This window comes from Microtus oregoni, unplaced genomic scaffold (genome assembly GCF_018167655.1).
Source record: "Microtus oregoni isolate MIOR12 unplaced genomic scaffold, Mior012 000035F_ref0000213, whole genome shotgun sequence".
NCBI classification, from domain to species: Eukaryota; Metazoa; Chordata; class Mammalia; order Rodentia; family Cricetidae; genus Microtus; species Microtus oregoni.
The window spans coordinates 15192245-15209336 of record NW_024543094.1 but is presented as its reverse complement, the minus strand read 5'-3'; the positions used below and the strand labels follow the sequence as shown (position 1 = coordinate 15209336).

The 17092-nt window shown below is 40.0% G+C and overlaps 1 protein-coding gene across 1 annotated transcript in view; it reads right to left on the bottom strand.

Annotated features, from left to right (window-relative positions):
• Taf3 (TATA-box binding protein associated factor 3) overlaps positions 1 to 17092 on the bottom strand; it is a 154756-nt gene that overhangs the window by 20415 nt on the left and 117249 nt on the right. The window contains exon 4 of the mRNA XM_041630806.1: positions 7093 to 7175. Within this exon, the coding sequence (XP_041486740.1) occupies positions 7093 to 7175 (83 nt within the window). The remainder of the gene's footprint in view (positions 1 to 7092; positions 7176 to 17092) is intronic.

The following is a 17092-nucleotide window of genomic DNA, read 5'->3' as shown; positions in this document are numbered from 1 at the left end:
GCTAAATTATCTCTGCCTGTCACAGGCTAAAGAACATTTAAATTCTGGAAGTTCACATCAGCTTTTTTCTTCAGATAACAAATCTTAAGTACCTTCCTATATTCATCCAATTAGCGATCTTGGGCCTTGATAAAGCTGTGGAGAGAAACTTTCCAACTATCATTCAAATCATATCTCAAAAGGTGGTCATAAATATTTTAAAACCTAAGTGAACTAATAAGACCTAGACCCATTAAGGATAAGATCTTTTACAACAAATTAAATAAAACAATTTATTGAAGTCTGGACTCCAGATAAGCTAGATTTACTGGCTGACCTTTTATTCATTTAAGGAACAAAATTAGCTCTAATTGCATTAGAATGGAATCCAGTAAATTTTGCTCAGTCTTCTAATGTGGCATCCCTGTAAGGTCTGCTGTAATTGTTTACAAGCAAGATGGAAATGCTTTGATTATAATCTTTCCACTTGTTTTACTGGGTCATAAAAACATTTCCCCAAACCCAAAGCTGGTTGTTCTGACAGCAGACTAGTTTTTCTCTTAAATATACACACTGCATCTTTGGTGTTGGTGAGCAAACTACAAGTTCCAAGGGAAAAAAATTAAATGTAGAGTTCATCATAATTCTAGGTCAGGGAAAATGAGAGAAAGACCAGAGCTCCCCAGAAATAAATAGAAATGGCTGAGGATCCAAATTAAAAAAGCATCGAACTACCTGTTTGTGACAGGTGGCTGAGAGCTGCCTCTGAGACAACAGGGAGAAGAAAGAGGACTTCACAGCCAGTTACTCAGCAGCCAGGGAAAGATCAGCAGCAATGCTTAGCACTAAAAGATGTCATTTTAAAGTTGCAGATACATTCTTTTGTAAGATTTAAATCACACTTACAAAATCTGAATATAGTCAATTTTAGGGTTTCTTTTTGTCATTGTTCCTGTAATTTAGTTTAAAACATGGGAAACATCTAGGAAATGTTTCTGTTTCTACAATAATTTCACCAGGGCAGGGCAAAAGACAGGCAATTCATGACACCTCAATTAAAGACAAAAATGAAAAGCACACAACTTCGTTTTTGTTTTTTGTTCTAAAGAGCCATGTTGTGCAAAATGCTTGGTCACCCTGGTCCTTGATTTCCTTATATGGGACAGAACCTTTACCTGTCTTTCTCTAATGGTGACAAAAGGCATTTGCTCTTTTCATTGGCTCTTGTCCTATATTCTGGTGAGAGCCCACTCTCCTTCTAGAGTCTCCACCTTTCAGACGAAGTTTTACTACATAGCAAAGACTGGCTCAAACTTGCAGTAATCCTCCTGCCCCAGCCCTCTAGAGTGAAGAATTACAGTTAATGCACACTGAAATTGGCTACATCTGAAAATAGAAAGATGCTTATTTTCCTTGAAAGTATCCTTAAATGGTTATAATTTGTATTTCTTTATGATTACTCATTTCAATTGTCAAAAGTTTGTCAATGAAGAGACAGTATCTAGATCTATTTTATGTTTTAAAATATGAAACTTGCTTTATGGATTAATAAGCTTCAGCTCTAATTTTCACAGTATATAGGGACTGATGAATATATTATAACTATTAAAAAGCCCCACCAAGTTTAAGCAATGCAGGATGACATAAACAAGACTATAGCAAATTTTCAGCAACTCTGTCATGAATGGGCAGGAGAAGGGAAAACTTCCTGTAGGTAAGCAATCAACCCAGCTGTTATTTGAAATCAAAACACCAGCATAACACAATTGCCAGTGGTAAAGCGGCCCCCAAATAATTCAAAACTAACTTCAGAAAAGGGCAAAACCTGCCAAAGAGACTACCCACTGCCAACTCTTGGAGGGAACCTGTGTTCTCATTGAGAGCAGACACTGTGATCTGATAGGCCCATCACTGTCCAGGCAGCCCTACAGGCAGGATCACCTTGAGAGCAGAGGAGAGAGATGGTGATTTTCTCATTATGAGCCTCTGTCTATGGGAGAAGTATAGACTAGCAGATGGAAAAGGCAGAGGCTCAAAGATGGGGCACATGCCCACAGTTCCAGTTCAAGACCAACCTGAGCTACTCAGTGAGATTTTATCTGGGGTTGGGGGGGAGACTTAAGATGCTCCCTCTAGCACCTGTGACAGGACAGCATTAGAGAGGGCATCTGCAGAACGTGAGGGAAGAATCATTATTCTCAGTCAGTTTGCACAAATTCATATCACATTTTTATTAATGCTTTACAATATAGAAAATTACCTTTTCCCATGAAGCTTAACTGAATTTTGAATTTTATAAATATTCAGACCTTTAAACTTAGAAAATGTGCAGGCCCTATTCTGTCATGTTTCTTTCTTGACAACTGCTTTTTCTTTTTCAGTTGGGGGTAGGAAACAAGGTCTCACTCTGTAGCTCTGACTGACTTGAATTTGCTATGAACACAAGGTTAGCATCAAGTTTATAGAAACTCATCTGCCCCTGCCTCCTAGGGTGCTGGGATTAGAGGCGTGCACCAATACACACAGTTTCTGACAATTCTCTAAGGGACTCTGTCCCTAACAAACTCTGTCACATTACTTTGCTCTGCATTTTTCATGAAGAGGACTAAGATCATGACATCAGTTAGACATCTGTCCTAAAATTGCTCAAAATAAAGTAGGCCAGCAAGGTAAGTACGGTCAGGGTGACAGACACAGGACAGTTGTGCTGTCAGTGAGTCCCATGCATTCCTCGTCACCACATCTGCTGGGGAAACCCCAGGATCCTGAGCAGCTCCTGGGCAAACTGAAAGCCCAGCTTGACTGGGAGCCTAGCCTTGGACACATCAGCAACAGACTTGAATGTGTGGCTTCCTCACTCACACAGTTGAAACTGTAGTTTTGGGGTTAGTGCTTCAATGCGAACCCAGGATATCCATTATTAGTAGACATGTTCAAGGAATCTGGGATCCTTGCAAAGTTGTCCTGAATTTTAACATTGTCAGGAAAAGGTACTGGCTTGTCACAGACCCCTTTAGAAGACAGTTTTGAAGGATGTGAAACCAAGGGAAAACAAATTACTGCTGTCTTGCTGCTAGGAACACTAACAGAGAACAGAGGACCCTCTGTAACCACAAGGCACTTTTGGGGATCAAGAGCAGAGGACCTAACTTCTTTAAGACTTAGAAACTAAATATTGTCTTAAAGATCTTCCGACGGGAGGGTATAATTTGAACCTTGTAAAGCTTTTTCTTTCTCTCATAATTTCAAAAGACTTGGTCCTTCAGCAATAAACAACCCCCACCCCTCAAGGAATACAGACTCCCTTGTTTTTGAAACCAAGTCTGCTCATTAATTTCACTTTAAAAGAGTATTAGCTCACCCCCAGGTGTATACAGACAATAACTAGACATACACTTATATGATTCCCTACTTTATTGTCACTGCAGCCATAGAATAGGTTATACTACTATAATATAGCAGAGTAGTTCCTTACTCTGCTACCATAAAAGATAGCTAGAATTTGAATGTTACCCAATATCCTTGTGTCACAAAATATTTTAAATTTCTAATTAAACATTTTTATGAGTATGTGCACATGGGCGCAGGTCTCCTGGATCTGGAACTACATGTTGCTGTGAGGTACCTGATGTGGGTGGGGGGAACTGAACTCTGGGCCTGTGGAAGAACAACAAGTGCTCTTAATTGCTGAGCCAACTCTACAGCCTCATAGAATAGTCTTTTAAGTTTTCCAGTCATTTAAAAACACAAGAAAAATTCTTAGTTTGCAGGCCATACAAAAGCAAGTAGTAGGTTGAATATGGCTACCAGGATGGAGTTTACTAACCCCCAATTTAGACCTTTGCATCCTCAAATATATTTACTGAATTTATGTTTATATGAAATCCATTGGACTTGAGTCTCCACCTCCCTCTGACTTTAACACGTAATGTGTAATACTTAATTTCTTTGTCTAATACACTTCTATACCTGCCTTGGTCAAATAATTAATTGCTAATATAACAGGGCAGTTCTTTTCTAGGTATCTACAAGTTACATGTTATATAACATTGTACTTCTGAGGGTAATTTGTCTAGAATCCCAGCTATTCTAATTTCCCTCAAGCTGGACATTTTGATCCAGAGTAATAGGATCCAGTCCTCATATCTTCCAGTCTCTTAGGAATATGAATGATTTATTGAAAGGCGAAAACAATAGACAGCCAACAGAATCACCAACAGATGCTTCGGGCAGAGACCAACTAACTAGAAAGGCCATCTTAATTCTCTAAAGGGAGGAGGCCAGGCTTCTCTGTGTGGGAGTTTGACTGGGTACTGATGAACTATGGGGAAAAATAGGAATTAAATAGAAATTGGGAAAAGTATGTTCTGAATGATGAACAAGAACATTTTCCCTTAGAGAAATGAGACAGTTTCCAGATATAGACAGCTAGAGGCCATGCAGGCTAGGTAAGTGTGACAACTGGCCCATCTGATCTTCCTGAGTAAGTCCAAGGGTGTGGGCACATCAGATGCCAGAAGAAAAAAGAGTGGAATTTAAATAGATTTTGAAGATTTTCTGTTTGTCAGCAATAGGACCACCTGCTATCTGGCTCTCTACAGGCAGAACAAAGAGGAACACCATGGAAAGCATTCAGAGAATACAGGTAGAAAATAAGAACCATCTGGACAGTGTCTCAGCTCTTCAGGAGCATATACTTTCCTGAAAGACCATTTTGGTCTCTGTCTTACCTTTCCTCATAATCCTGAGGAATTTAACTGACGGACATTTAGAACTGACAGCGGCCGTATGTAAAATACGCACACTTTGTGATGAAATCAACTGAGAACAGTGGTCTTGTGCACTGTAAACATCACAAACAGAATTCAGGGCTGGGGAAGTCAGAGCCCTGGATAGAGGTAGGGGGGATCTTCTACTGTTGTTTTACTAAATGGACATGTGGTCTAAATATTTACATTTATACCTATTAATTAGTGCTGCAGTTCTCCTTTAGGTCTCAGAAACCCCAACAGGAATGGCAGAGTGCCTATTAACATATCAAAGCAGACACCAGCCAGTTCTCCCAGCAGCACCCAGCACCTACCTGAGGCTTCTTCCAGCACTTCTCACCCCCCCCCACCCTAAATCTCTCCCAGGTGCTGGGCTTCTGCCTCCTTTCCCATATAACTCATCCACTTTGACTATGCTGGTCTCTTGGGTCTGGTGGCCTCTTTTGCTTCCCCTTGGTCTACTGGACATATTCAGCCCCCTGCCTGATTTCTCCCTTACGTCTACAATAAAAATCTTCTCCAGGGGGCTGGAGAGATGGCTCAGCGGTTAAGAGCACTGACTGCTCTTCCAGAGGACCGGGGTTCAGTTCCCAGCATCCACATGGCAGCTCACAACTGTCTGAAGATCCAGTTCCAGGGGATCTGACACCTTCACACCAGTGCACATAAAATAAAGTAAATAAACAATAAGAAATATTTTTAAAAAATCTTCTCCATACGTAGAAGTAGTCATGTCGTCCTTTTATTTCATGTTATCATTCCCTCTCAACCTTGGTCAGAGAAGCTTCTCTGTGGAGTGGGCAGCAGTTAGTGAGAGACTGTTAACTGGTCACAGTGCTGAGAATAAGTGACTGACCCTAGGTGAGACATTAGAGTCCACACATCCTTCCCAGCCAAGGCTTATGGAACACTGTGGAAGAAGTAGGGGAGCTATGCTGTGAAAGGCTCTGTCCTAGAGATGGCAAGGCTGCTGCACTTTGAACTCACAGTGGGGTGTGGTCACCTACACAGAGCATTCCAGTCACTACTCCAGCCCGCCTTGAGCTGAGCTATTGTCAGTTGATGGTTGCAGTGGGGTGGTAGAAGGAGTCTTTTTTGGGGGGTGGGTATGGCAGCCAGTTGCTCTGGCCTCTGTGGATGCTCCCCCCCCCCCATATGCATGTGCAAGCAGCAGTAACTGGACTGTGGGTTACTTAAACAAAACAAAACAAAAAAGAGGACATAAAGGTGGGAGGCTTGGAGAGTGGGTTCTATAAAGTGTGTAAGGAATTGGGTTGTATATTATCAAATTGCATTGTATATATGTATTAAATTATCAAAGAATAAATAAAATTATTAAATAAAAATTTCAATAAAAAAGCGAAATTTCTAGTTTTTGTTCCTTGAGCTACGGTCCTGCTATTTAGCTCAGGCTGGCTTTGAATTCTTGACTATCATGCTTCATTCTCCCATACGCTTGAACTACAGATATGGACCACTATGCCCAGTACACATTCTGTTCCTTACTTAATAAATTCCTAAGTCTTCTTCTCGCTTTTATGCGGAATCTGAGTGGAAACTGAAAGCCTTCTGCTTTCTCTCTAATATCTGTTTGCAAAGCAAACTGCTCCACTTTCACATCTACTGGGGAAAAATAATAAGTTATACTCATGAATTTCATTGAAACGCCACACAGTGTGCTCTTCAAATCAAGTGTTTCAACATGGCTTGATAGAGAGACTAATATTTCATACTGCGTCAGGAGCCTATGAGAATACTGTCGGTCTTAACACTTCCTTAAAGGATGAACGAAAGAAAACAATTCCCTTAAAGAAAAATGGGTCTCTGCAGGTACCCATATATACGTGGTATATATACATACAGGCAAAGTATGCCTACTCACAAAATGTAAAAACTATATTAAAAAAGATTACCCGATAAGTTGATTTGTTAAAATTCGGACAAATAGTCAACAATGACAGACATTCCTCATTTTCTCTTAGACCATCTGAATTTGCAGGCTCTGCCAGAGACAGACGCTCGGCACTGTATTCATGTGGGTGAAATGCGGCACTTCACCCACTCACTAACAACCTCTTATTTCCCAGGTAGTCAGGACCTCAGATACTGTTCTGAAATAATGCCATATATTCACCTTTCAGAAAGAGAAAACAGTGTGGGGAGAGCATAGAACCCTGTATGCCAAGCAAAGAAAAAAAGCTTTTACCTGGAAGAAGAAACCAATAAAAATTAGCAAGCTGTTCCTGGTCCAGACTCTGTTCATACCTGGACATCTGGCAGAGTCCTAATCTATTAGGATAGCACAGAGAACATAGGTCTCACCATTCCCAATGCTCATACTTACATCTTGTCTTGGCCAGCACCAACTCGCAGAGTCAACCTGGGGATAACTGAACTTGGGGGTGGAATGATAGGCTCCACTTTTATCTGCAAAAATTAGTACATTAGTTAAAAAAAATCTTCCTAAAGTATTTCCTATCTCTTCTACTTCCCCGCCCCACAAACCTAATAAACACATTCGAAATACTAGATAAAAAGACATGGTTGTGTATGTGTGTTGTGTGTAGATGTGAGTGTGGGAGGCCAGAGGTAGAAATGGGTGTCTTCCTCAACCATTCTTTGAGCTTTTTGAAGACAATACTCTCAATGAAGTGGAAACTCATCCATTAGGATGGGGATTGTCCAGTGAGATTCAGGGGTCCAAGTGCCTCTGTCTTGACTCCTATCAGTGTTGGGACTATACAAGTGCACACTACTGGTCCTCTGCTTTTACCTGTGCTCTGGGCATCAAACCCAGGTCATTATCCTTGTACTGCATCAACTAAACATTTGTCTCAGCCCCTGTCCAGGTTTTGTCTATTTGTTCGCTTTTTTTTTGTTTTTTGAGACAGGGTTTCTCTGTGCAACAGTCTTGGCTGTCCTGGAACTCTGTAGACCAGGCTGGCTTCGAACTCAGAGATCCGCCTACCTCTGCATCCAGAGTGCTGGGATTAAACGCTTATGCTACCACTGCCTGGCTCAGTCCATGTTTTCTTAACAACTGAAGGCTAATATAATGTAGTCTATGAACTTTACATCACATTAATATGACAGTTTTTTCTGGCTTATTGGTTTGTGTTATTTCTTTAGCTTTACTGTACTGTTTTACACACATATACAACACAGGGATATCACAGCATCTGATGGAATATTTATGTAACCACCACTAGAGTTTACTTACTTTTAAAGACTTATTTATTTTTATTTTATATGCGTGAACATTTTGCGTGCATGTGTGTTTGTGTGCCACATATGTGCTGGTGCCTGTGGAGGTCAGAAGGGGACATCAGATCTCCTGGAACTGCAGTTACAGACAGTTGTGAGCTGCCTTGTGGGTGCTAAAAAACAAACCTGGGTCCTCTGGAAGAGCAGCCAGTGCTTTTAACCACTGAGTAGTCTTTCCAGCCCTATAACTTCCAGACAGAACATAACAAAAAAGGCTTACCATGAGATCTTCCTTATACAACATGCATTTATAGGCTTTGATGAATGCAAAATGCACTGTAAGTTTGTTTTATTATATCTGAAGTCTGGGTAACTTACTTAGAGCACTATGTAATTCTATTTTGGGCTCAATTAAAAAAAAAAGACTTGAAACCCATATGTGTATGTGTCACAATTTCTATGATGACTATTGAAAATAAGTTTAGGACTTCAAAAACATTTGAGCTATTAGTCAGAAAGAAAATGTACAAATTTAATATGACATTACAAGGTCTCTTGACAATTAGGTTATGGTTTTTTTGAGCCTGTCCTGCAACTCACTCTGTAGACCAGGCTGGCTTAGAACTCAGAGATCTGCCTGCCTCTGCTTTCCAAGTGCTGGTATTAAAGGCGTGTGCCACTACTACCTGGTTGACAGTTAAGATCTTACCGTATAATAAATATTTTGAATAAACAACCAACCAAACTTTCTGTAGTCCTAAATTCTTATCTCCATCAGAGTTTTTCACCGGTGATGGGACAGGTAATTTTTGGCAGTTCTTTGTCATTTCGGAATGGCCCAAGCACTGACAGATGTTTCACTTGTCTTGGAATACTGCAAGCCTGTATGTCATTGTTAACCCTGACAATTATCTACAAACACTGATTTACATATTCAAAGCCCAAGAATGAAGCAATAATGAAAACATGTGGTGGGCTGTAGGGGAATATATAAAGTACTATTCAATGCATTTTATCATGCAGTTATTTGATATGGATCTTATCTACTTTCTCATACACACACACACACACACACACACAACACACCTCTCTACCTAAAGTCCATTTACAAACTTATCATCACATAAGTCTGTCGGACTACTCTCTAGAACACTGCCTGGCATGTAGTGCATGCTCAGTAAACATCTGTGGAAATAATGCTTATCTAAACATAGCGTCAACTCCCATCTCTCAGTTACCATATTACTCTTCCAGAATCAGTCCAAATTCAGCCTCTGGAGCACTAAATGACAGAAAGGGACATTTAGAAAACTTTGACTTCATGGATACCTTTAAACACTATTAGTTTATTTGGACTCCCAGCTCATTCAAACACCACTGAAACCATGTCTGTTTTGTTTAGTGTTGTTTCTCAGTGCCTATCACTGTGGCATATAAATGCTAAAGAAACACTAGCTAGGCAGTGGTGGCGCACGCCTTTAATCCCAGCACTTGGGAAGTAGAGGCAGGTGGATCTCTCTGGGTTAGAGGCCAGCATGGTCTACAAGAGGCTACAAAGCAACAGAGAAACCCTGTCTCAAAAAACCAAAAGCAGAAAGAAAGAAAGAAAGAAAGAAAGACTTAAAGTCGGAGTATAAAACTGCAATTCCAAACCATCATTTCTTTCAAAACCCTGCCATGATTTCTTTATTGTTTTTAATCAACAAAAAAGTAAAAATATCAATACCTGAGGCAGGTAAAATCTTTTAAATTACCTAAAAATGTACAAACTTCTTTGTGCCCAAGAACGAAGTCCATCTCTTTTAGGCTTTTTAAGAACCTTCTCCCTTCCTTAGCATAATTTACAGAACATCAAGCCTCTTGACTCTATTAGTTATTCTCATTAAACTCATTAAACTTTTAAATGTGCTAAGTTCTTATCTTGAAAAAAATTATCTTCCCTTTATCCTCTGGCTAACAACCTTATGTGTTTTTCAGTGTTTAACTTGCATCTTGTTATTCTCTTTATTGCCTCTGTGTCTTCAATTTTTTATTCATTATTTTAGAGACAGGGTCTCACTATGTATCCCTGGCTGGCACAGAACTTGCAACAGACACAAGGTTGGTCTTGAACTCACAGAGATCAGAGATCTGCTCACCTGTGCTTCCCGAGTCCCAAGTGCTGGAATAACACTTGGCAAAGCTATTATTTTAAAAACAAGCTGGGCGGTGGTGGCGCATGCCTTTAATTCCAGTACTTGGGAGGCAGAGCCAGGCGGATCTCTGTGAGTTTGAGACCAGCCTGGTCTACAAGAGCTAGTTCCAGGACAGGCTCCAAAGCTATAGAGAAACCCTGTCTCGAAGAAGAAAAAAAAAAAAAAAAACACAACCAACACAAAGTTGCTTCCCCCACCTTTAAAAAAAAAGTCTGCTAGTGAAGTTAGTAAAACTTTTATACACTGCACTGTGTTTGGCTCGTTTCTTTTCTATGTGATAACTGTAACAGACTTGTCCAGCATTTTAAGGAATCACCCACTCTCACACACATACATATCATCCACACTGTAGGTATGGAGGGCAGACTCTCCCCCAAATAACGACCACTCTGAAACAATGCAACGTTTGCTCAGGGTTGCAAAATTAGTAAATAAATTGTGTAAATCCAAAGTTCCTGACACAAAATCACCTCTGGTTCTAGAATATAGTTCCTTGGCTCTTGGATACTCTTTGGGTCCTGGTATTATGCACATCCTGAATGGAGCTGTTTACTTTCTTTACTAGAGTATCTTATGATAACTGATAAATACCTGCATCCTTGCTAGGGTTAGTTGTATGGTATTTTTTCTTTATGGTAGGCCAGTGACTTTATATAACGTTGAGAATAACTTTGGTTTACCTTCATTTATTTATTCAACTAAATGGCTATTTTTTTTTTGTTGCTGTCTTGAATGATCTGACAGGTACTGTGAACCAAAAGGTGGGCTATTTATGACTACTCTAAAAAAGTTAACTGAAGCAGGCACAGTAGCACACACCTTTAATCCCAGAGCCAGGGAGGCAGAGTGGATCTCTGCAAATTCAAGGCCTACAATTTTGCTACTTCAGCTCAAAGTTCATCCGTAATCACAATACTCAACATGGCCTCTGCTAGCAAAAGAGGGAAGTACTAAGTACACTCGGAAGCTGACACGAGCCAGAGCTATCTCCGGCAGCTAGGACAAATGGAGCTCTACACATAAACTATGCAAATGCTTTAATTTTAGTCAAAAAGTTAAGTCATGTTTATCTTGAAAAACTGGAAATACAGAGAAAAAGGAGTGAGACCATTTTGCTCAAAGGTCTAACGTGGATGCTAATACTATAAAGAAAAAATAATTTCTAAATAAGACTTTTTTTCTCACTGAATTTTTATGCTAATTCTATCTGAATGCTTATCAAATAAAAGCAAAGGTACTAACTACAAATTAAAAACAATTTCTCTCCTTAACTTTCATGGAAACAACAAACCAATGATAATAATGACTACTCAATCACTTAAAAATATGACAAATGTCATCTTTTAATGGCACAAAGCATATCCTGGGGCCAGGAGGAGCTTTTAAGGGTTAAAATAAAAGAACAGCACTTTGGAGTAATGCTGCGAATTGGGGCGAGCAGAAGAGCATTTACAGTGGATTACTAAGCTTCCCAATTCACCAAAGAGGTAAAGTCCAGCAATATAAGACTCCTTTGTAGCTAACTAAAAATACATTGTCAGTGGATTTGTCCAGTTTTATGTATAAGCAATACTCCTTTCACCTGAGCTCACACTAGTAGTCATATAAGCCCCTTATTGCCATGTGCTGCATTTTTTTTTTTTTTTTTTTTACTAATCTTCAAGGATTTAGCTTCTTTGCCACATACCTCAGGGCACCAACTGATAAAGCCCTAACTCTCCATTTTTCCAGGACACCAGCAGTGCGGCCTTGCAAAAAATGAAAATCGCTCAAGAGATTTAAAGGGGAAATTTATTTTTAAAATCCTGACTTGAAGCAAAGAGGTGGTTTTTTAAAAAGCTTATCTCTAAAGAATCAGTTTAAATTTAAATTCTATCTTGGAACCCTTTCATGCGTCCTAGCTTTAAAGTTTATCTTTTGACAGGGACTTTCTACAAAGGTAATGGGCAGCTTTGTCAATTTAATCTGTCCAAGTTTATTTATTTATTTTTTAAATGTTAAATTTCTTTCATTAAAAAAAAAAAAAAAGCAAAGAACCTTACCATCTGTGTGCACTAGCTTGCGTAAATGAGGCTAGCAGGTACTAGCTTCGATGTCCCCTGTGCAGGTATGTTAGAGAACCCCAGCACACTCCCAACGGAAAGCTACAAGGAACCACTCTGCACTCTGGATGCTCAGTGATGGCTGGTAACCCCTCTGTTGTCCATCTTAGCAATTGAGCTCTTTATGTGAGTTCCTTTTTGAAACAGGCTAACAAAATGCCTATGAGCTATTTGAACCATTGGGAAGACAGCGCAGAGGCCTGGCTACTGTTGAGTAGGGAGTGTCTAGTGTGAACAGCAAGCCTGATTCCCGTCTGAGCCCTTGCAGTGCATTCACAGGTACCTGAGATGCAGCCTGCAGTAGCTGTCTACAAATTTAAACACATTCATCTGAATGTTTATGTTCTGGCCTCATGGAAGAGGCCTTGATGAGAAACAGGGAGGGAACATTTCCCCCATTTTACTGTAATTTATTTACTGCAATGCCTTCATTTCACTAGTTATGACAGCAATGAGAGAAGACTAAAAATATGCTGCTTTAAATTAGAAAGGAAGAAAGAAGAAATTCTTTTGCTGAAGGAACAAAAAAGTAAGACTATGATTCTCTATAGTATTGAATTCAACCAATGGTGATTTTGGGACAGATACTAAAGGACTTGAGGACAGATTAAAGTGTTTACTATTTCTGATTACTAAAGTCATCAGGTTCTGAGGTCATCACTGTCTTGTTTTTAAAAACATGGAGTTAAATAGGAGCTCATAAGTTTCTTTAAGGTCTGACACTTTATCAGCCCAGAGGCCACCTTACTCCTGATCCTCAGCCCTTTTTACCCTTCTGTTCATTACTGTGTCCCCAGACCTGCCAGAATGGGGAGTGGCAAGGACAGAGGATTTGGTTAGATAGGCCTAGCCAAGTCACTCTTCTCTCACTGCTGCTCCATGTCACTCAAACATTTCAGAGTACGATTTTCTCAACTACAAAGTCAGCACGGCAATATCAAACCCACAGAGCAGTTTGCAGATTAAATCACGGAATGGCCTGACAGACAAGTATACTCTCAAGTGAGAGTGCTAATACTGCTCCTATCTAGGTCAGCCCATTCATAAATAGCCAGTGTTAGCTCAAATAAAACAGATCAGCCAGAAGGTCAAAGTTGGGCATGTTCTTTATAATGTTGGTAAGTCTACCAGCATAAACAATCTCCCCCCCCCCCGCCCCCCTTTGAGACAGGGTTTCTCTTTAACTTTGGAGTCTGTCCTGGAACCAGCTCTTGTAGATCACGCTGGCCTCGAACTCACAGAGATCCACCTGCCTCTGCCTCCTGAGTGCTGGGATTAGAGGCATGCACCATCACTGCCAGGCCTATAAACAAATTTTTATTATCCATGTATGATCATTATTAGTTATTTGTAAGACAATTCTAAACTGTCATCTGTATATTAAATAAAAAACTAGTGTTTACTCAGTGTTTCTATGAAGGTGGCTTTCACGGTGGATACTCTTTCAGAAGGTATGAAACATTGTTTTCTTTGTTTGATTTGAGACAAGGTCTCATGTACCCCAGTTTGGCTTCAAATAGACTGTGAAAATGAGGTTGACCCTCAATCTCTAATCCTCCTGCCTCTACTTACCAATTGCTAAGATTAAAGACCTGGGCTGTGATGCCTGACTTACGCAGTGTTGGAGATTAAATACTCAGAGCTTTGAATACTAAGCAATCATTCTAAAGTAAGCTACACCTCCAGCATCCCCAAAACTGTTTTAAACAGAAGCAAAGGGTTGGAGTGATGCTGTCTTTTTCTAAAATGTACTGTGAGGCAGGGACTGAGGGAAAGAAACAAAGGTCACAAAAAGTAGGAGAGGATCACAATAGCTCGGCAGTGGTGGGGTTGGGAAATTTACCAGATAACCGCCAAAGGCCCTTTGGGCCTAAGTTGGGTCTATTTATCTCCAGATAATGCTGTCCTTTTGGAGTGACATTCTACATCAAGACTATATTCAAGTAAGCAGGCATTGAAATGCATAGTCAAAGACTATGGGACCAAGCTGTGAAAAACTTTCTAAATAGGGAGAACAAATGTGGGGAGGATTATTATTACATTTACTTAGTTCCAGGTGGGGTGGGAGGGGCACAGCGCACATAAGGAAGTCAGAGGACAGTGTGTGGGAGTTGGTTCTTTCTTTCAACAATGTGAATACTGGGGGTTGAATCAAGGCTGCCAGGCTCGGTGACACACATTACCTGCTGAGTGATCTTGTCAGTTCAAGTATGTCCAAAGAAAAACTTTCACATTCATTTATTTTGCACATATGTATGTGGGAGTCCACAGGTGCTATGGTATACATGCGGAGGAGGTCAGCCTGTGGAAAGTAGCATCTCTCCTTTTATCGTGTGGATTCTCTGAGGATCAAAATCGGTTTGCCAGCAATTGCCTCTACCTACTGAACCATCTTGTTGAATCATCTAGTTTGCTTTACTACCTTTTTCTGACGATATGTAAGAAACTCTGCAGGCTATGTGTAGCCCCATTTTGGGTGTGGTTTTGCAGAAACTTGGGCAGATCAGTGCGTGGAATGAAGAGATGCTTTGTTGCTTACACTAGCCTTCAATCTCCACTCCTATCAATGCCTTCCACAAGAGATACTACCCCTTGCCTTTCTACTGCTACAGAAACCAAGCTGCAAAAGAATACTAGGAGAAGAAAGGATATCTGTAAGTCTACAGTAGCTGACTCTGATGCACTGACAGCTTGCTTAGCATGGCCCAATGAAGTTGCAAACTCTAAGTTTCTACACTTTTATAGGGTAAATCAAAATGGATAATATTATTCCTCTAATTATCCTTGTTTACACAGATAACATTTACTACTTATAATGCCAGATATGTTCCTATACACATTTTAGACATCAATCTTATTTAATTTTCATATAAGCAATATGCCCAATTTCACAAAAGCCAAGATTTTAACTTAGGTCTAACTCTACAATTCGATTACGTATTTGCAAAATTCCTGTAAGATAAGTGACTTTGATAATTTTTTATATTTTGCCATTTCTCTGATCTTTAACCTATCAAAAATAACAGAAGGCTTGAACCCATCTATTAGGTGATAGTCTGTCTAGCTACTGGTAAGTGGGTCTCTGAGGGTTTTGTTTGTTTTTCCCCAGTGTTAGGTAGATCCTGAGCAGACATGGCCTGCCTATTATTATCAACTTCATCTGTTGGGGCCTTCATTCAGATTCATAATGACTGCTCAAACACTGTCACTGACTTCCCAAAGTCAAAGTGGTGCTACATATAATGGCTCTATGTCAGACTGGCTGGGAGTTCAGCTGCTGTTACTCTAGGTGCGTGACAGAATAATGACTAATTACTGTCAGACAATTATCTCTAAAACACTCCAGAATGCGAAGACTGACTGTGCAATAAGGGACACTCTTGTGGATATGTGATCCTCACCTGGGATAGGCCCTCTCCTAGGCTGCCTCTTGTTCATGAATGTTGAGAATACATGCTGGATCTGCGTCATAGGTGTATCAGGAGGGAGAAAAATGTGTGGAAGTGCTTTAAAACTTGACAAGTACCATGTTAAAATAATATAGTATTAAAAGGATAACATAGCTGTAAAGACAGAAATAAGATATGCTGGAGAGATGGCTCAGTGGTCAAGAATACCCATACTGACTGCTTTTTCAGAGGAACTGAGTTTGGTTCCCAGCACCCAGGTTGGCTTACAACCATCTTCAGCTCCAGGGAATCTAATACCCTATTCTCGTCTCCATGGATACCTGCACGTGCATACACAAACACATGCAGACAGACAGACATCTTGTAAAAAGAGAGGACTTAGTGTGCTGTGTCTCATTAACTTGCCAGTGTCCAATTACTGACATTTCTTTACTCATAGCAAAAGCAAGGGGTCTAAATAAATTAATAGAATGAGGCAGAAAAATGTGGCTGTTGTTAGTCAAGTTAGCTTTTCCAGGTAAGTTTGAAGATAAAGATATTGTAACATTATTGGTACTGTATTTGCTATAGGAAGAAAAGTAGTTATTAAATGGAAAGAAGTTACTGGGCATTATTTCGCAGCCAAGTGCAAATAGAGATGATCATGTGTAGGTAGGAGTCTCTTAAGCTCTACAGATGGTCCTCAGCGCTGAGTGAATGTTTGCAACAATCTCTAGACCAAGAAGAAGGGTAGAGCTGTCTGAGCAGAAGCTATATCCTGTATCCACAGAACACAGCTCTCGGCTCCTATGAAACATCCCCATTTTTTACATGGACTCTGCAAGTCTGATCTCCTCACTTGACAGACTGGATCTCTGTATGCAGAGTTACTTTTACCTGATGACTGGTCCACCAGATCAGCAGAGAAAGAGTTTCGATATTAATATGGGAAATGGCAGGACTAAGAGAAACTGCTCAAGTCCTATATGCAGCCTTCACCTTAAGTAATGCCAAAGTGGTTCTCCTAAAGGAGACAAAGACCATTAGCCCTCTGTAGGCCTTCCTGTCCTTTTATAGAAGGAACATGGGTTTACGTATCTCAGGAAAATAGATGTTTTTGGGTACCCAAGAATTGGTATAAGACATTATATAGTAGACTTGATACTGAACAAAAATAATATTCACTTTAGGATTAGTGCATGTGTGTGCATGCGTGTGTGTGTGTGTTAACTGCTAGAGATCAGTTTAGTGAATACAGAGTTTATAACTTGTGATTAGATTCTTCCTAATTTATGCATTTTTAGCATCCCATGTGTGTGGGGCTTAGTTATAAAACTAATGATCTTTGTGATAGAATTATACAATGTCACTTAACTGCCCCTGAATTTAACCACAGATATAACTCCTGGCTTAGTTTACCTGCATTTTGCACTAGGACCTTGTTCAGACAGTGC